Here is a 21756-nt window from a genome sequence, read left to right as displayed (position 1 = left end):
TGGGTTCCTGTAGTCATGTCCTAGTTCATGAACCATGGGCAACGTCTGAGTGGCCAAGTAAGTGGTCCCGACAGTCGGGGTACCAGTTACTTTCGAATAAGGCTGGGCATCTCGGACATATTCTGAGTTGTGGTCACCTTTGTGCTCATACGGCAAAGACTATCAAATCCACCGGTTAGTCCCTCAGCCGTTAGGGGTAAAACCCAATGGGACTCGGGGCAAGTAAGGCTAGCAACCTGCTTCCCTGGTACTTTAAATATGATGCTGGCAACAATCAGAGCAAAATGCCTCGGACCTTTGAAGGTGACGGAGTCCCACCTCTAACTGACAAACCAGGGACTCCTAAGATACGACTTGGCAAACAAATGGTAATGAGATGGGGAGCTATTAATATCAATGGGGGCTACTCTGGGAAGAAGGTAGAGCTGGCAGAGGCTGCAAGTAAGATGGGGCTGGACGTTTTAGCTGTTAGTGACATTCGGGTAAGGGGTGAGAAAGAAGAGGAAGTGGGAGAATACAAGGTCTACCTGTCAGGAGTCAAAGCAGGAATAGCACAATGGGGTGTAGGGCTTTACATCAGGAAAGAAATGGAACCCAGCGTAGTTGCAACAAGGTATGTAAACGAACGACTGATGTGGATAGATTTGACAGTGTCTAGCAAGAAAATTAGGATTGTGTCAGTATATTCAGATTGTGAAGGGACAGATCAAGATAAGATGGATAGTTTTTATGAGGCACTCAGTGATGTAGTTGTTAGAGTAAAGGACAAGGACAGTGTTCTGCTCATGGGTGAATTTAAGGCCAGGATTGGAAATCGAACAGAAGGGTATGAAAAGGTTATGGGTAAATTTGGAGAGGATATGGAGGCCAACAGGAACGGGAAACAACTCTTGGATTTCTGTGCCAGTATGGGCTTAGTAATCACAAACTCCTTTTTTAAACATAAGAACATTCACCGGTATACTTGGGAAGGCAGGGGAACCAGATCTGTCATTGACTATATAATAACAGATCAGGAATTCAGGAAGGCTGTGAGGGACACACGTGTATTCAGGGGATTCTTTGATGACACTGATCATTATTTAATCTGCAGTGAAATTGGGATTGTGAGGCCGAAAGTGCAGGAGGTCAGGTCCATATGTAGGAGGATAAGAGTGGAGAAACTTCAGGATAAGGAAATCAGGCACAAGTACATAACAGCGATCTCAGAAAGGTACCAGTTAGTTGAATGTAGTCAATTACAGTCATTGGAAAAGGAATGGACAAGGTACAGGGACACAGTACTAGAAGTGGCTAAAGAATGTCTTGGAACAGTAGTGTGTAAAAGTAGGATGAAGCAAACAGCTTGGTGGAATGATACAGTCAAGGCAGCCTGTAAAAGGAAAAAGAAGGCGTATCAAAAATGGCTACATACCAGAACCCAGGTAGACAGAGAAAACTATGTTGAAGAAAGAAACAAAGCCAAACAGATAATTGCAGCATCCAAGAAGAAATTGTGGGAAGACTTTGGAAACAGGTTTGAGACTATGGGTCAAGCTGCTGGAAAACCATTCTGGAGTGTAATTAGCAGTCTTCGAAAGGGAGGTAAGAAGGAAATGACAAGCATTTTGGACAGGTCAGAAAAACTGCTGGTGAATCCTGTGGATGCCTTGGGCAGATGGAGGGAATATTTTGAAGAGTTGCTCAATGTAGGTGAAAATACGATCAGTAATGTTTCAGATTTTGAGGTAGAATGGGATAGGAATGATGATGGAAATAGGATCACATTTGAGGAAGTGGAAAAAATGGTCAATAGATTGCAGTGCAATAAAGCGGCTGGGGTGGATGAAATTAAGTCGGAACTCATCAAATACAGTGGAATGTCAGGTCTTAAATGGCTACACAGGATAACTGAAATGGCCTGGGAGTCGGGACAGGTTCCATCAGACTGGACAAAAGCAGTAATCACACCAATCTTTAAACATGGAAACAGAAAAGATTGTAACAACTACAGAGGTATCTCTTTAATCATTGTTGTGGGTAAAATCTTCTCAGGTATTGTTGAAAGGAAAGTGTGAGTATTAGTTGAGGACCAATTGGATGAAAATCAGTGTGGGTTTAGGCCTCTTAGAGGTTGTCAGGACCAGATCTTTAGCTTACGGCAAATAATGGAGAAGTGTTATGAGTGGAACAGGGAATTGTATCTATGCTTTATAGATCTAGAAAAGGCATATGACCAGGTTCCTAGGAGGAAGTTATTGTCTGTTCTACAAGATTATGGAATAGGAGGCAAACTTTTGCAAGCAATTAAAGGTCTTTACATTGATAGTCAAGCAGCAGTTAGAGTTGACGGTAAATTGAGTTCATGGTTCAGAGTAGTTTCAGGGGTAAGACAAGGCTGCAACCTGTCTCCACTGTTGTTCATATTATTTATGGATCATATGTTGAAAACAATAGACTGGCTGGGTGAGATTAAGATATGTGAACACAAAATAAGCAGTCTTGCATATGCGGATGACTTAGTTGTGATGGCAGATTTGATTGAAAGTTTGCAAAGTAATATTTCAGAGCTAGATCAGAAATGTAAGGACTATGGTATGAAGATTAGCATCTCCAAAACGAAAGTAATGTCAGTGGGAAAGAAATATAAACGGATTGAGTGCCAAATAGGAGGAACAAAGTTAGAACAGGTGGACGGTTTCAAGTACTTAGGATACATATTCTCACAGGATGGCAACATAGTGAAAGAACTGGAAGCGAGGTGTAGCAAAGCTAATGCAGTGAGCGCTCAGCTACGATCTACTCTCTTCTGCAAGAAGGAAGTCAGTACCAAGACTAAGTTATCTGTGCACCATTCGATCTTTCAACCAACTTTGTTGCATGGGAGCGAAAGCTGGGTGGATTCAGGTTACCTTATCAACAAGGTTGAGGTTACGGATATGAAAGTAGCTAGGATGATTGCAGGTACTAGTAGATGGGAACAATGGCAGGAGGGTGTCCACAATGAGGAAATCAAAGAAAAATTGGGAATGAACTCTATAGATGTAGCAGTCAGGGCGAACAGGCTTAGATGGTGGGGTCATGTTACACGCATGGGAGAAGCAAGGTTACCCAAGAGACTCATGGATTCAGCAGTAGAGGGTAGGAGGAGTCGGGGCAGACCGAGGAGAAGGTACCTGGATTCGGTTAATAATGATTTTGAAGTAATAGGTTTAACATCAGAAGAGGCACCAATGTTAGCACTGAATAGGGGATCATGGAGGAACTGTATAAGGGGGGCTATGCTCCAGACTGAACACTGAAAGGCATAATCAGTCTTAAATGATGATGATGATGACTAAAAGTAATGAAATTAATGTACTTGTGCACATATATATGTATCATACTAAAGTAATAAATAAATTCCACATGAAATCCATGACTAAAAAGCAGAAGCTCATTTGCAAAGTAGAAGTCTTTTGTATAATGGAATAAGATCATTTATTTGCAATCAAATGTCTCACACATGACTGCTGAGAAATAAAACCACTCTGCTGTTAGACTATGAGCGTAACTAAAAAATCTGTCCTAGCTAGAACAAAATTAGTTTTAGTGTGTTAGCCATCAGTTCTTGAATGCCTGTTCACCATTTTCTTCAGTCACATTATTTGTTCCATCAGTCTGTAAAACATTAAATTCTTTGGATCATAAGCGGAAAATTCGGAAAATTCTTTTCAACACCAGAAAATTCTTTTTATCATCATCTTTCATTTCAAATTGTAACAACCATATTCTCTGTTTCCCTACTACCACACAATCTGTAACCAACTTTTTGTTTGTTTCTCACCACTACAGTTTATTTACATATGTTTCATCTTCTTCTGCTCATTTATCCATTTCCTACGACTTCTATGATCTTTACAAGACAATTAATTTGGAATATATTTCAGACACAATTTTCCTACATTTAGTCAGCTGAATATTCTTCTCATACAACTAGATGCCTCATTGACCCCTTCCGTCTCTTTCTCGGGGCTTATTCGTGCTCTTTTGCATTCTGTATAATTTATAATCATTGCATCATCAGTTTGTCCTCAATAATTAATTCTGTATAATAGTTTACAACATTCTACCCCTTCCACTTAATCAACTAATCACTCATCCAGTTCCAAAAGCAAGCAATTTGGTACTGGTTCTATGGTGTGAATGCAATGTCCAACCTGAGAAACCTGTGGTGACTTCGATAAATACCGAATCAACACCAATTCGAGTACGATTCATCTTTGAGATACAGAATACATAACTGCCTTTGTTTCCTTATTCTTTGGTCTTATTTTTGTGCATGTTGAAAGTGCGTGATACATGATTAGCTTCATACTGCAACAGGTGCTCCACCATTCCAGACCACATTACAACGGGTCACACCAAGCACAGATGATAACCTCTTTCAGCAGCTACTTAAGGAATTCCCCCCACTCACAGACTCAGTTCTGCAAAAGACAAGCATTGCTATTCCACTTAACATCACAGCTGGACTACATATGAGTAGCTTGTTATTGCTTGGCCATGTCAGTAAGCACCAGAGAAACTACTGGTCATGTACGCGGAGTTTGACGAAATGCTTACTGACGGTACCATCTTAAGATCTGACAGTGTGTGGGCATCACTGTTTCAAAAGGTAGAAATAAGGGTGGTTCTTGGAGACTGTGAAGAACTATACGGTCATAAACACCTGCTCCATTCCTGACAGGTATCCCATCCCTAACATTGCGGATTTTAACTGCAATGTGTCTAATGTCCATGTTTTTAGTGTGATCGATTGTGCAAGGCATATTCACAAATTCCAGTGGCCCATGCACATAAATATAAGACTGCTGTCACAACACCACTGTCTGTATATTGTTCTATCCCTTTCAGATTATGAAATGCTGTTCGAACATGGCAGCGCTTCACAAATTTGTTTTCCGTTATGTTGCTATGTGTTTTGATGTAAGAGGACGAAACAAGTATAAACAGGATTTTATTTTTAGAACAATTCATGTATTGAAAAATAAAAGGCAGTTACAATTTATTTTTCCACATAGTTTCTCACTTTAGAAATATATATTTCCTAGCGAGAAGGAAAGTATTTATCTCTGCATCACAGAATAGGCCTGGTTGCTTCATGAGCCAACTGTGCACAAATTCATCCATGTCCTCGTCATTTTTGAATCTGTGCCCTCCTAGACCTTCTTGAAGTGGTCCAAACAAATGGAAATCGCAGCGTGACAGGTCTGGGATCAAGATGAGTCCACTGCTTTTCCTGTAGTTTGGAGAGTGTTGAATGTGCAGTGTTTATTTGGCATTGTCCTGCGGGAGGAGGACCTGTCAAATTGCTTGGTCTCATCTCTAGGTGATGTGTATCTCTCATCTTATTCAACAGCTTGCTGTAGTATGCAGCATTCATTGTGTATAGCTCATGCAAAAACCGGTTGAAAGAACCTTGCCTTGCTTTCACTGGAACACCCTCCCCTTTCTTCCACCACTCCTTACTAGCTTGTTTAGGTTTGGGAATGTAGTGGTGGGCTCACGTTTTGTCACAGGTGATGATCCAACCTTCTTTCGCAACCTTGCTTAAACCTCTGACAGATGTCCAAACACCTCAACTTCTAATTTTCAGGCAAAAGGCAAGGGTTCCATCTGGAACATACATTTTACAAACCTGCATATCATTTTTGATGATCCCTTGACAGCTCCCGTAACTTATTCTGATCTGTTCTGCAGTTTCTGATACTCTTGCCCATTGACTGCCTTTAAGAATGTCTCGAACCACATGAATGTTTTCATCTGTAATGCTGGTCCAAGTAAAGCAATCACCTTGCTGATTTTCCAGGCATTCTTTTCCTTTCTTGAACTGCCAGGAAAACACCCACTTCTTTGACAATGTTTGATCACCAAACTGTGCAGTCAATCTCTGAAAAATTTCTGTCACTTCAACTCCTTTTCACAAGCAAGAAATTTTATAATTATGCTTTGAGCAGTGCACCTGTTGCTCCAACATCATGAACATTAGTGACAAAGCTGTTGGAAGTAAGTAATTGTCGGCTCTCCTATCTCCTAACAGCCCCACTCAACAATACTAGAAATGGGGGTGTGGTCATACCAACTGTTGAAGCTATGGACAAGAATCCCTTTTATATTTGATTAGCCCTCATATTAGTATTTTCTGAGACATGGCTGCAGCGTAATAATCACTTACAATTGGTGTTTCAATGCTTAGAGTGTTATAGCACAATAATCAACAGTGACTGTGAATTAACAAAGTGAATTTTTCAGGTTTTGCTGTCTCTCATGCATGCTCTTCTCCCCTGGTTGACAAGTGGAAGCTATTCAGCAGATTCTTTTACTGACTGCATTAAAAGGTCTCCGCAGATTCATAGGGATTTTAAACTACTACAGGCAATGTTTACCTCATTTGCAGGCAATACAAGAACTGCTCGACAGATTGCTGACTAGAAACAATATGTCTGTCAGCAGGAAAGTTCTGTGGATGAGGAAAGTGGAGCTTACATTTCATGATTTAAAGGCGGCACTAGCTATAGCTTCTTTACTGGCACATCTCGTTCCAGGTGCTTCCCTGCACTAATGGTGGATGTAAGTCAGGTGGCAGTCAGTGTCAACAAAAATGGAGGGTATCTGGTAGTGTGTTACTTGTCATCTGCTTACCCATCAAACACTGAAGACCATGGATAGAAGGCAAACATTTCAAGATACTTACTGATCGCAAGCCTCTAAACTTTGTATGTCAGCAGATGACTGAGCTCAACCTGCCTTGCCAGTGCAGGCATGCTGAATTCACCATCCAGTTTACTACTGACATACAACATATAGCTGAAAAAAAAAAACACTGTGCAGACTGTCTGTCCTGCAACTGCACAGGATTGAATACGATAGATGGATGGATATGGTGTTATGGGCGCTCAACAGTGTAGTCTTTAGTGCCCGGATTGAATATGATCAGTTGGATTGACATGATGGCTGTTCAAGGAAAAAGATTCACTCCTTCAACACATTATTGCTAATTGAGAATCAATGGCCTTACAGCTAGAGCACATACCTAGGCAGACCATGCACCAAGGAATTTGGTGCAACATACGTCATAGGAGGCAACAGCATGTCATCCGTATGTGATGGTGGCATGAGATTTTCAGTGTCTACCACAACCTTGCATACCCAAACATCAGAGCTTCTGCCAAGCTTGTTGCACAGAAGTCATCTGGCTGGGTACGCAGAAGCATTGTTGCACCTGGGCACATGCGTGCAAGAGTTACCAACACAGCGAGATCCCTAGACACACCTTCATGCCCCCCCCCCCCCCCCCCCCACTTACAGCGAGGTAAACTCACATTCATGTTGACATTGTTGGGCCTCTGCCATACTAAAGAGGAATCCTGTTATTCATTTATGATGATTGACCATTCCACGAGATGGCCAGAAGCAGTATCTACTCCCAATATAGCGGCAGAGTCCATGCCTGAGAATGGTGCATGAGAATTGGCGCAATCTTGGTACGGTGTCCCACAAACCTCACGACAGAAAGAGGACGACAATTCGACAAACAGCTTTTTAAGGTATTACTCCTACTCTGTGAAAGCGGGCACATTTTCAAGACTAGCTATCATCTTGCAAGCATTGAAATGGTAGAGCGAATGCATCACATTTTAAAGGTGGCATTAAAGTGCCGCATGGAGGCCTAGTTTGATGCATTATCCTTGGCGCTGCTTGGACTTCGCATAGCATTTATGAAAGACATACGCTGTTCAACTGAGTAGATAATATATGGAAAGTAGTTTCCTTCTCACCTACGCCATTTCCTCCACTGACTGAGAAAGGTTCTGCAGCCTTCATCCACCAACTGTGTTCATCCACGTGCCACCTCATACCACTTAACATAATCATTGTGACAGAAAAATTGAGATACATAAAAATGTACACAGATGAGAGTTTGGCGCATGATCTGAGATGATGCCATCTGACTGCCACACTTTCCCTTATTCGGGACTATTTCCTGTTGTTATGAGAAGAGGAAACACATTCATTATCAAGAAAAATTGCAGGTACGATACTGTATCAACTGAATGCTTAAAACTAGCATATACAGATGATGGAGCACTGATAACCTTTAGCACTTCACTTTTTCCATCTTTTAATTCACAGGAACTTGCAACACATGCCTCAGAACTGCCACAGGATTTACAGACTCAATTACCAAAAGTAGTGTCACCTCTCAGGCCACCTTCAATTTTCACATGTTCTTACAGGCAACTAAGATTCAAATTTCCTCTCATGAGAGGGGTTCCTGGTTTTGCAATGAGAGCGCTTAGTCAGAGGGATGACCATATCACACAGCTCAAACATTCTGCCCAAGGCCATGTGGCACCCCTTGGAACACAATGTAAAAAAGCCTGTGAGTGGTGCTTTGCAGAGTTCATACCTACTCTCTACATGCTTCACAGTGCTTAGTAATGAGAAAGGGGCTTGCAGTGTTCTGCTTCAGTGGCCAGCTACTATACAGCCAGTCATCTCCCCCAAACTTCCTCAGGGAAGTAGGAAGCAACATGAGGTTTGCACCCATTTGTGCCATGATTAGCTCATAATTAGTGAGACTGTATTTAACATACATAAAGTTGTATTATACTTTACTTGCTGTGTAAAGGTTTAATATTGGAGATAGGCACAACAAACGGGTGCTTTTCATTTATCACATCATAAAACTTTTTAAGGATACAAAAACATTTAATACTTTATGCTTCCATCTACAAGAACATCAGCTGTAAGACATTGTGTCTGTTTCCAAGAACTCTAATAATTATCTACATTTAATTGTTACATTATGGCTTCCTTCACTGACAAAAAATATGAAACAGGAACAAACAATGCAAAATGTTTCAATGGACAACGTCTCAGTTTCCTCTTGTCCTACTCTAACCGCTTGACAAAGGATCTGTGCAACTTCTCTTTCTAATCCTCACATCGTCAATTCCTCTGCTCTCCATTTTGCTAGATTAAGCAAAACCTTGTCATGAATGCTAGTGTTTCTGTCAACTTCTGTATGTGTCTAACACATTCAGTTTATTTTTAGTAGGTAAATGTCTCTTGTTTCTCTTCTGTTTTAGTAGTTGTAATTTCATTTTGGAAATTATTTTACTTACAGTTGAAGAAACAATAAATACAGTTTATACCATATATACATTTCTACTAGTACTGAAATGATTATATCACAAATTGACAAATTTATGAAATACTAGCTTCCCACAAATACATTACTTTTATGTTTAGGTAATTTACAGAAATATGTCCAGTCGAAGAGAAAGAAAGATTTTTATGCTTCCTTCAATTTTTATATTCAGCAGAAATAAAATATACTCACCTTCCATGCTTAACAAATAGAAACATTTCAACAGTAAAGAAATTTAATGTTTACTATTAATTTTTTCCAGTTACTTGATTACAAACCTTTTCATATGAAAGATGGCCACTTCTTATCTAATATCTTCCTTTAACTGTTTTATTTTCACTTTTTTTAGTTTCATGTTTTTAGAGTGTGAGGTATAGTTGCTGTTCAGTTTAATAAAAATTAATTTCGAAGAAGGTTAATAAATATTTAAATTGTAGTCAGCCACAGTTAGAGAGGTGAGAACTTGTACAGGCACAATGTTGGAGGGCTTGCTGAAAATTATTTAGGTATATTCCACCCAATAAATTACCATTAACATAATTCTCTGCAGAAACAATTGTCGAGATCTTAGTTACTGATCGGCATGAACAGGTTTAATGAGAAAAAAAAACTCTAAGAAATGTTAAGAGCCTGTGCTCTCCATTTCAGAACTCCATATAAATACTGTTTTTGCTGTGTAGGGACACTACAGGAATTGTGAAAATAGACATGTTTCAGACTTAATTTTCAAGTTTAACATTTCTGTAGAAATAATGTTTTCCTATCTGACCATCAGAAAAGACTCAAAGAATTGGCAACAGAAACTGAGTATTTACAAGAGAACTGTGATACTTTTGGATATAAAAGGCAGAGGGATAAATGTGCTAAGAGCTAGCAGTAGTGTGTGATATGTGAATCATCCAAACAACTACAGAACTTGTCTAGTTCATGTTGTTGAGCGTTAAATGGTTTCAGATCTGAATACAGGGAATGTTTTGAAATGCATAATATTTAAGGACAAAGTTTATATATGAGTTTTAGAACTGTGAAAAATTATGATTATCCAATGTTTGGAAAACAAAACAGAAGCAGCAGTATATGTCAAGTTTTAAGATAAAGGGTTAGTTTTGTGAGATTAAGAGCACATATGTGAGGATCAAACACAAGAATTAACATAGGCCTTGAAAAATAAACACTGAACAAGGTATATTGAAAAACAAAACATGGATAGTTACCGTCATGAGGGGACTAGAAGATTCCATAACAACTGCTACTACAAATCGATGGGTGCTGGATTTGTACAGTTGTGCTACACATGACTAATGTACACTTTTCTCTTAATGTACAGGCTGCCACGAGGAGGTGAAGGGACTGTGGTTTCATTGCTGAAACAGACAGTAATCTTCCAGTCACATAATATTTTCCTTACTCACTTATGGCCAATGATCACATGCTGCAGTGGTGAAGCTGTTACATGTTGCATAAAGTCTCTACAACACAAACTTCTAATTTTTATGCATCTATGCAAAAAATGAAAGATTGATGGGAGAAAGCTACACCTATGTCTAAAAATATAGTATAATATAAATGGATAGATAAAAAAATCTACTCACCAAGTAGCAGCAGGGGAACACACACACACACACACACACACACACACACACACACACACACACACACACACACACACAATAGGATTTAACTTTTACAAGCTTTTGGGGCCAGTGGCTCCTCTTTTTGGTGGAAGAGTTGAAGGGAAACAAAGTAGGGTGGAGGAAAAGGACTGGAGAGGTTTAGGGAAAGGGGTGCAGTTCAGAAACATCACCCAGAACTCCAATTTAGGGGAGACTTACCAGACGGGATGAGAAGGTATTTCCTGCTCATCCCGTCTGGAAGTCTCCCATAACCCAGGGTTCTGAGTGACTTTCTTGAACTGTACCCCTTTCCCTAGACCTCAGCAGTCCTTTTCCTTCACCCCTCTTCCTTTCCCTTCAACTCTTCTGCCAGAAGAAGGAGCCACTGGTTCCGAAAGCTTGCATAAGTTAAATCCTTTTGTGTGTGTGTTCCACTGCCACCGCTTAGTGAGTAGATATTTTATCTATCCATTTATGTTATATTATAAACAATTGATTATTTTTGTTGTTATCAAAATTTATAGTTAATATGAATTCATAGGCAGATGACTGTAACGTAAATGTTACGTTTTGCCGTACTGAAGCAATCCGATACTGAGTACATGAGTCGATGGGGAAACTGATGAACTTTATTGCAGTATACTGGGCAGGTCTCATAATGATCTTGTTTTCAAAATAAACTATTTATTCTCCAAAGCTGAGAGAATGCCAGAACTGCAGTAGTAACCCCTACTCATGATATGACGAGCCACACTGTCATGAGGTCCTCACATTATTCGGCGACTATGGCTTGCACAGTTACAGCTCCCTTTGTAAGTCAATATAGCCCAATTGTAAAGCCACAGGTGGGTGTTGCATACGCTCCAGCATTCCTTTTTGCTCCAATGTTTTTCCCTTAGTGTGTTCTGTCTACATTGCAATACACCAGTTTGAACTTTCTGTTCTCCAGTTGTGAAATGACTTATAAAAAATATTGCTCAAGAGAAAGCGATCATCTTGTAAAGCAAATTTTAAATGTTAGTTCTAAATGTAATGACAGTTCAGATGATGACAGCATTTCTTCTTGTAAAGTTTACAACAAAAGCAACAGTTCTACTGATGAAATGAGTGATCAAAGTTCAACAAAATTTTCTTATCTATTCTGTACTAATGCATATTAAGTCCTTATACTGTGCACCATAAAACCACAGGTCAGAGTAAGAAAATGTTTTCATACTTTAGTGCTAGCACTTGGGGAACAATCATTCCAAATAGTGCAAATCCCAGAATATGTAACAAGAGAAAGGCAGGTGTTACCCTCTACAAGCAAAGTATTGGACTCGTTTTTGAAGGTACTTCTCGTTAACTGAAAGTAATGGGAGACTAACAAAACATTGCACAGTGAGCTCAATAGAGGAAAATGAAGAGCAACTGCTTCACAATGCAAAAAATGCTGTGCCTGTCTACATTTACTGCAATTTTTGGGGAAAAAGAAAGAAAGGCAGAGGGGGGGATGGGGGAGGGAGGGGGGGGGGAGTGAAGAGAGAGAGAGAGAGAGAGAGAGAGAGAGAGAGAGAGAGAGAGAGAGAGAGACCCACCCAGAATATTATTCTGGACCTATATTGAGTGTAAGTGCAAGTTATAATAGAATATTCCAAGAATGAGTGTACCATATCTTACTTTATGTATGGGCCAAGAATGAAGATTTTTTTCCTGAAACTCACTACTAATTTGTTGTAACATAACACATTTTGTTTCCCGAAAACAAAATAACAATTCTCATTACATGTATTGTAACTGTGTGATGGAAAAAATAATAAGCTTCTCCACATATTATTGATACTTCAGACCAGAAATGTGGGATTTCAGATACTTAACACACATTACCACAAAAACCTAAAAGACAAGAAAAGACACAAATACTTAATTAAAATTTGAAATCATATTGGCAATAGACTACAGAAGAAACAGACCAGTTTGAATTAATTTGATCAGCAAGTGAAGAGATGGCTTACAGATTTGACTAAATTTGTGTTACATTTTGACCAGATGCCAAATATGGTAGCCAATCTTTTCACTCACCTTCTGTTGATGACTATTTTTATATCAAATTTGTTTCTCTTTTATTGAGAATTTAAGTTTGATATGCAATAATAAAATAAATTACAACAATAAACAAAACTACTACTTGCACATAGGAAATAATTAATATACAGAATTTGGAATTTTCCATTTCCTACTAAATGAGCATTCATATTTAAACACTTTCTGCATATGTGAATGAAGGATAATCAGAACTACATATTCTAATCCCATTGTTCAAAATTAAATAAGTTTGAAGGGTCACATCAATAAATCAACAATTTACATGCAATAAATGAGATTCCACTTTTTACAAGATGATTCAATTGATGTATCAAAGGCATCATCATGCAAAATGACAGAGTTATTGAACTTTCAATATTATTGACATAAATAAACTTCATTATTACCTGCGCCTTCTAATTGAGGCATTTTGTCCTGGCAGTCCAAAGTATCCTCTTGGTATGACCATTCTGGCATTTCCTTGGGCAGGCCGAGATCCACCAGGAGCCATTAAAGTTGTCAAATGTGCTGCATATCCATCTTGCAAAATTGTTGCCAGTGTATGATGCTTTTTTGAAACTTTTCCAACAATGAATATTTGTTTTGGTTTCAAACCAATTGAAGTGTACACACTGATGTCTTTGCTACTACCATATGCTACATGAATCGCAACCCCATGTTCCTGTAAGAGCAAGAGTGTAAATGCAGTTCTCCACTTTTTTTTACAAACACAAACACACACACACACACACACACACACACACACACACACACACACACACACACACAGAGCTATATTTTCCTGGTTGACTATAATGTAACAGTGCTGAAACTTGGCTGCTGTGAAGGGTTGTGTATGCTGAACTGGGTGGGGTGCGGAAGAAAGTGTAACTTCAACGTTTCATGTCAGTCATAATTTTCACACTTTTTATAAATAATGTTTAGGCTGTTTTTATTTGTATGCTTTGTCTAAAAAAGAACTCCCTGATTTTAAAATTAAATAGCATCAAAACAAAGATCAATACAAGAATGCAACAAACGTTATGTTTATTGTGAAATCTTTAAGTATTTTATACAGCAGTTTTGAATTAGTGGTTACAAAAACTGCTAAAAGATGCTAGTGTACACAGTATGGCTCATATCAGCACATAGTCTGCAATCATTCTTTGCAATGACATCTCCTCATAGTGGAGATATTGCGCAAACAAGCAGTGACATTTGCCATCACATCTGGTAATGTTTCTGTGGAAATGGATTCAATTGCCAAACAGATCAATGATGCAAACTCACCCAGCATGGTGGGGTAGTTCTACAGACAGTGTCTTTCAATGCACTCCACAAAAAGTAGTGGGTGAATAGGGAGCCAATTCGTGCCTGAATCAGTAAATTTTGGATAATCCAACACATTGACTATTCCTGATGTATTCATCAAGAAATCAAAACACCTATTCGGTGTGATGTGGTCGGACCCTATGCTGCAAGGGCCACTTAGTGTCTGGTCGATCCTCCAACTCTTAGCCAGTCACTACTTAATGAATTTCACATGGACAAAGGGCCAAATAAATCTCTGCTGTACACTGAAACCCTGTGAACCAGATGCAGCCAACGTAAAAGACTCCAACGTTGCGAGACTCTGGCTTTCAAAGTCAGCTGTTTGTCTCACAACAGGCACGAGTTTGACCTGGTGACTTTGCATTTTGAACTGCAACATGTAGATTGTTTCTCAATATTGTAGGTATGCTGAAACATTTCATATCAATCTCTTCTGTAACTATTTGGGTGTATTTTCTCGTATATTGCCAAACAAGCTCAGAAACTGTGGAAGATAATTTCGGGAGTAACCACAGTTGGACATTGGCCAACATTCGCCACCAGATTTTCAGCCACACTACCTGTCCACTCGAATTTGGTGAAGAACTTGTGAATAGTTTTCACACTGGGTCCTTTTGGAACATTAAATCATGTCTGAAACCTGTGCTTTGTTGTAGCAGCACTGTCAAATACTGCAATATTCCAGTACCAGTAACACATGTTCAATGGAATACATGATTTCAACCTTTTCTTTTACGTGTTAACCTCCTTTCTCCAGTGGAATTCATCACTCTAGGCCTCTGAGTACTATTTACAGACACTATGTACTGCAACTGTAGCTACTACTTTAACATTCCTGTGTAAAATTCTTACAACTTTCATAGTAAACATTCCATTTGTTGCATTCTTCTATTGATCTTCCTTTTTATATAATTTAATTTTAAAACCAAGGAGTCCTTTGGTAGACACCCTGAATATTAACTTGTAATTTTGTGCTCAATATGGACATATTCTATATATGTATTGTATACTGCAAAATAATACACTGGGTATTTGGAAAATAAGTTCCAATTGACCACGAAATGGAAACCACTATGAAAATAAAAAAAATGTTTTATCTGTGACAGTTAGCTACAACTTCCAGCTATTTATCTACATAGTCACTGCTCTGACTTAGACATTTGTTTTAGTGTTGTAACAGCTTTCCAACACCCTTGTGATAGAAGACAGCTGCCAGTATTTTCTGTCAATTCTCTGCACTGGTCTACAGCTCACTGCCTGTGTCAAAATGTTGTCTTCATAGTCAGCAGTTCATGTGAACAGAGATGAAACTCAGAGGAAGCCAATTATGGGCTGTATTGTGGGTGATCAAACACTTTCTATCAAAAATGCTGCAGGAGCATCTTCATTGTGCCTGCAGACTGCTGCTAGTTAAGTTATGTGGGGTGCATAGCTTCAGGAAAAATTTCTCCTGAGGTCCTCATACTTGGTGGGAGACACTATATTCTAGGCATCTTGACATGATCACTCTGCACTCAGAACTCAAAAGAGCAATGTGATACAATCAATAGACGTACTACAGACACTGGCCAACATCTGTGCAGAGTTTCATTGGATTTTCACTGTGGTTTCTGTAATGACAGAATGAGAACAGTGGAGGCAAGTCCTACGTTAGGGAGGCAAAAGCATGCCAAACGAAAAAGGTGGAAAGGTGGAGGGCACAAAGGATAATGCACCTACTGAGAACTAAAGTCCTAGACGGTTGTTAGCCATTGGATTGTACAGGTCCAAATGCGGATGTGGGACTGAAGTATTTTCAGTTCCAAGGAATTACAACATCAGATGGAGATTCAATCTGTATTTGAAGGTGAGAGAATACTAATTATCTTGCATGGCATTTAGTAACTGGGAAAAAGAGTGATGTGTCAGCTACATAAATGCTGAGGTATGTATGTATAATACTCATCAATGCAGTAATTCCTTTTGTTACCTACAGCCAAAGCACTATTTTAATTAGATTTGTGCAAACGCATTGACAAATATTTATTATGCATTGTTCATGAATACACTGGTACAATGTAACTGATGCGTGTACCAAATCAGTCACTGATTCAATTTGTGTCTCTTTGAAAGGATCCTGGTCTGAATCCTAAAATCTACCTTAGTCCTATAACTATAATGAAAGAAAGGCAATATATTCTAAAAATGATTTTCACAGATCAACAATGTTAGTTGAATTTCTTGAGAAATGATTTACACACTGAAGGGAAAAAATAGTGTTTTCAAATGGGTTATTGCACAACATTGAAGTAAAATTTCAGGCTCATTAAAAAATTCTATTAATTTGAAAATAGCTTGTATCTGACAGTATTATTCAACAAGTTTAAGATAAATATTTAAATTTTGTTTAGCACTCCATTATTTTCTGCGCAACAAGAGCATATTCATCCATGTGCACTTGTGCTAATAGAGTATCTATGCAAAGAAAGTAGGTCTGCAAGTTTACTTCCACAGTAACTTCAGATGTTGATTTACTCACAACTATCCAGACTATTTTTGTAATCATTAGTGTGATGAAGTTATTATTAGTATCTCACAGTAAAGAGCAAAATTAATATTGTAGTGATGAGTTGATTCCACTAAACAGTTTCCTCACAAAACTTTGGTGAAGAAATTTAATTTATTGAAAAAGTTCATGCTTTTTTATAATGCCATGATTTGATTTTGTTAGTGTAAAACACACTAAATTACATTACAATGTACGTAACAAGACTGATACACTACTCAGTGATGTAATCACCATCTGTGTCAATGACTGACTGCTATCATTCAGGTAGGAGTTCTATGCCTCTCTTGTACAACTGTTGTTATTTAATGTTGATGAAATCTGATAACCAGATGCTACAAGAAGTTTCATCATGAAACACTTGTCCCTGAATGTTATTAAAGAGAGGGCTGAAAAAATATAATCATAAGTGGGATTCAATCTGGTGATTATAGAGAGTGAGGACATGGCTCCCAACCAAGTTCAGCAATCATACATGAGATGATTCCACCAGTATATGATTGTGCATGTCATGAATTAACAACATAGATTTACCACATCTTTAATTTTCAGTAGCAAAAGGAAGTCATCTTAGCTGTTTGGTATATGCAGCAGCTTTTACAATTACATTTCATGTTAGCAGTTCATAGTGAAGAATGTTGGTTTGGTTCCATCAAATGTATGATAGTTTTTGAGGGTGTGCATAATCCTGCATATGGGGTCTTTCTTTTTTCAATAGGTGGAGCCATTCTTTCCTGTTCTTTAAATTCACATACAGGCACCATTTCTTGTCAACTGGAGCAAAGCTCCCAAGGAATGGCTTGTGCCAATTACATAAAAGACCAGCAAGGAAAAAACGTATCATTATTTATGGATTTTCATTGGTGTCACTTAACACACGTGGTTTCCATATACCCAAGTTTTGTATCTTACCAGTGAATCCAAAAGGCTCACAATGATTGTGTTATCACATTCTGTAATTTGTGACAGTCTGCAAATTGTTTGGTGAGCATTACTGTAAAACAACAGATTTGGGAGATTTTCATCAAATGAGGTGGTTTTCTGGAATGCAGTGCATCACACAAGTTGAGTTTTTCTTTTCAGAAATGAGTGTGTTCCCACCAAAAGCTTCACCCCTACAGGCCACAAATTATTCTTAAGGCTCCAGCAGCACTAGATCTTAGATTAAATTCTAAGGGTAAAATGTGTTGGAATTTTTCATTTTTATCTACTTGACATTCCATACTGATTGACTCCAAAAAAGATGAAAAATGAGCTGTTAACAACATACAAGCTCCTTTTCATAACAGCCAAACTCCAAAATGAAGAAAAACAACTGAATAACAAAGAATGAAATTTTGACAATGTGGTGGTGTCAGGCCAATAAGTAATAGTAAGGACTTACACAAAGACTCAATATTTACTAAAATTTTGAGTTTAATGATTACAATTGCCTTGTATACTAAAATATATGTCTAATTTGGACCAGCAACCATACTATTACCTTACAATAATTAGTAATAATTCCTTTGCATGACTCAACAAAAAAACCTATGAATCTAAACATTTTTCTGTGAAATAATTATGATGTGTTTCAGAAATGAGTAAATAAATACTCATCTGATTGCCTAAGCAAATGATTGGTAATACTATCACCATCAAATTTTAGTTAAATAGGAACACAAGAGAGTGAATGTTACAAATGAGGTCAGGGTGGGGAGTTGGAGGAGAAAGATGGCTGAGGGCTAGAAGTGAGAGGAGATAAGTGTAAAAGATAGGAATGTGGCACTGGTGAACTTGGCCCTGGCACATGATGGGGTAATTAAATGTGACACACACTGATGCGGAGGAGTAGACTGGGAGAGGAAGACATTAGAGAGTAAGAGGGAGGCTCTGTACAGGAGAGGCAGCAGAGTGAGTGAAAGGGAAAGGCAAAGGGAAAGGGCTACAGATCAGTGTGCAATAAGGGCTAATGGAGACTGAGGTCAGGAGCACTGAGATCAGCACGTTTTGCACTTACCATTCTATGAAAAGTTCACATAACCTTTACCTGAATTAAGTTTCTCAGATACATTGTCTTGTGACCCAGTGGATCTGTAGAAAAGCCATCAGCAAACGAAAGGAGACCATGAGGAAAATTGTGTTGCGACAGCCATGAGACCACTTTCTGCTGCTGCATGTCTGGTCTGCCTGTTATGTACACTATCAAATAACCCAGTTCTTGCCAGTGCCTGCCGAACAGAAATATAAAATTATAATAGTACAATTCAACATTTTGAATGTTAGAAATGGAGTATAATTTTAACAATGCACATGTGTTAATAGTTGTATTGTATTGTATTGTATTGTATCGTATCTTAACCGGGGGCCTAGAAACGATGGAGGGGCTCTGTCCCCGCCACAGCTGCAGTGGTCCACCACCCCACGGCGACTCCCGCAGTCCACTTCACCCTTCTGTCGCCCCACACTGAACCACTATCAGTGTTATGAGAGAAAGAAATCAAATTCCGCATGCAATCGTAATACTAAATATTGTAGCTTCAAATAACACTACTAGATTTGCAACAATTTCAATCCACACCTTCACATCATCTTTAACATGCACCAAATCTTTCTAGCTCCAGTACCTATGTGTCAGCTTCTGCCCTAAGCACCCGCAACCCCTCCATCGCACATTCCTAGCCTGCAAACCTGCTGCCTCCCTCCGAGCCACTAGCTACTCTTCCCTGCCCCTCTTCCAGCTTCCCATCTCTTTCTCCTTCTACCCACCATAAGCAAAAGGCACCACCATCACAGTCCACCAGCTGAACTGCATCTTGGTTTTGTATGTCCAGCTGGCATTATGTTGGCACACATGTTTGTTTGTTTGCGGTGTGTGTATGCCTTTTTTTGTTATTTGTTGCTGGCATCTCTAAGTATGAGGTGAAGTCCATGAAGAGCAAACATATAGTGGTTCCACTTTGGCTAATTTCTACTGTCTGTAATGTATTACGAATAAACCTTGATATTTAAGCCCTCAGTATACAGATAACACACACATTTTCCATGTGTGTTATCTTTCAAGAAACACCTATTTATAACCTATTTAATTCAAGTTAGCAATTTTTTCCACTTTACAGTAGGCATGAAAGTAATAATTAAAATAATTCATTCAGTACTTGAGAGAAAATGGAATGACAAATTTTTACATATCTCTCTCTCTCTCTCTCTCTCTCTCTCTCTCTCTCTCTCTCTCTCACACACAGTGACAAAAGTACATTGAATACCAATATTAAATTACAACAAAGTTCTTCTGTACCTCACAACATCTACGGCACCTGCTCTGACTTTTGGATCACGACCAGTCACTGACATACTTGCAGTGAAGGAACCATCTATACTGAAGACAACGAACTCTGTTTTAGGTGGAACAACAGCCATGTAGAAGTCCACTGATGTGTGATCACCTCTGAAACAGTTATAAGCACCTGTAAATATTGCAGCATGAATACGAAAGTGACATAACAACAATTAAACTAAAATATTCAAAGGTACAACCACCTAATGCACATTTTACTCTGCAGTAGAGTATGAACAGTTTTGAAACTTACTAGAAGATTAAAACCATGTGCTGAACTGCAACTCACACCCTGAATCCTTTGTAGCCCCAAGTCTGGCATGCAGTTCTAACCTGTCAGAATGTTTCACACAATGATTTTTTTTTCAGTTACTTTCTTCAGAATCTCAAACTAGATTCTGCATGCAGCATATCATTTGAAGCTGGCGGGTATAAAAATCAGTCTTTTCCACAGGCAGAAAAAAAAAAAAAAAAAAAAAAAAGTTTCATTATAATTATGTTCAAAATTTCATTACACCAGCTTCTTTAGCAACTTTTTCTCTTGCTGCTTTTTTGTGTTTCTATCAAGAAAGTCATTAAATAAACAGCTAAAGAAATTGAGTGTCAAAGAAAAAGCTCTTTCTACCTATATCTTGCTTTTTCCATGAAAGTTTACTAATATCTAACTGAAGTTAGTCTGTAGCTAATTTATCTTATTATATCAGTATGTTAAAAAAATATGTTCACATCTTTGCAGGAAGAATTACAAGGAATTGAAGGTAAGCATCTAAAGAAGTTTTGAAAAATAGATATTATGTCACAAAGAAGCACAGTCCATGATCAATGGTTATTATAAAATAATTATGATGAGTCTTGAATACAGGCATTCAGTAACTGACCATTTGCTGCTGCTATAGCTATCTTCAGATCTTATCTTGACATAGGATGTCTCTGGTTCAAACCTTCACACATTACTATTATAATTAAATATTTCAAGTGTGAAGATGATTATAGTAACTGAAATTTGTCACTAATTGCTTGCTTGTCATCAAGGCTGTTAAACAACTTTTACCTAGAGAAAAGCAAAAAATTCCAGTTTTCTGCAACATGCAAGAATGAATGAAACAGATCACGTGTGGCAGGATGTTATGCCTTTAAAATAAGGATTATTCAAAGATATCGGGAAAAAAGAGTAATTATAATGTATATTAGTTCCACTTCCAATAATATAATGAAAGCATTCACAGCCAATGTTTCCCTCTGTTAAAACTCTCGGACCAAGAGTTGTGGTTGACCCATAAAACTATTCACAGAAAAGAGCTTCAATGAAAAAACTGGTGGTTAGGTAAAATAAAATATGAGAGGCAGGCTACTTGCAAAAAGGAGCTGAATTACTTATAGCCTACTTTTAAGGAAAATGGTTACTCTAATGAGAAGGTGGAATGAGTACTGCAGCCAAAAAGAAAGATTTCCAGAACTAATAAACAACAACAACAGTTGCCAATGAGGAAAGTTTGCTTCCCCTTTACAAACAAGATTAGTGACAGTTTTGGGTAAGTCAGCTGTAGTGAATTGCATACAGGTGCAGAAATGACCAAGTTTCATGAAACTAAGTTTTAGCCAAGACGATGCACTACAATGTGCAGAATAACAGAAAGGAAGAGAGATTTGAAAAATAAAATACATGTGTAGCAATTGCACATACCTGAAGATGGGGACATGACATTAGAGA

At 38.4% G+C, this 21756-nt stretch overlaps 1 protein-coding gene across 5 annotated transcripts in view; it reads right to left on the bottom strand.

Moving 5' to 3' along the window:
• The window catches only part of LOC126180278 (protein retinal degeneration B), a 589076-nt gene that overhangs the window by 6063 nt on the left and 561257 nt on the right, over positions 1-21756 (bottom strand). For 4 of the 5 annotated variants that reach the window (XM_049924680.1, XM_049924684.1, XM_049924682.1 and 1 more), the window contains 3 exons: positions 20007-20156; positions 18759-18939; positions 13260-13534 (listed from right to left, as the gene is read on the bottom strand). In XM_049924680.1, the coding sequence (XP_049780637.1) occupies positions 13260-13534; positions 18759-18939; positions 20007-20156 (606 nt within the window). Of the gene's footprint in view, positions 1-10389; positions 10540-13259; positions 13535-18758; positions 18940-20006; positions 20157-21756 lie in introns of all 5 variants that reach the window. The other variant, XM_049924683.1, reaches the window with a different exon arrangement.

The sequence above is a fragment of the Schistocerca cancellata genome, chromosome 1, assembly GCF_023864275.1.
Source record: "Schistocerca cancellata isolate TAMUIC-IGC-003103 chromosome 1, iqSchCanc2.1, whole genome shotgun sequence".
NCBI classification, from domain to species: domain Eukaryota; kingdom Metazoa; phylum Arthropoda; class Insecta; order Orthoptera; family Acrididae; genus Schistocerca; species Schistocerca cancellata.
Note: the sequence above shows the minus strand (reverse complement) of the source record. Positions and strands in the feature narration are given on the sequence as shown.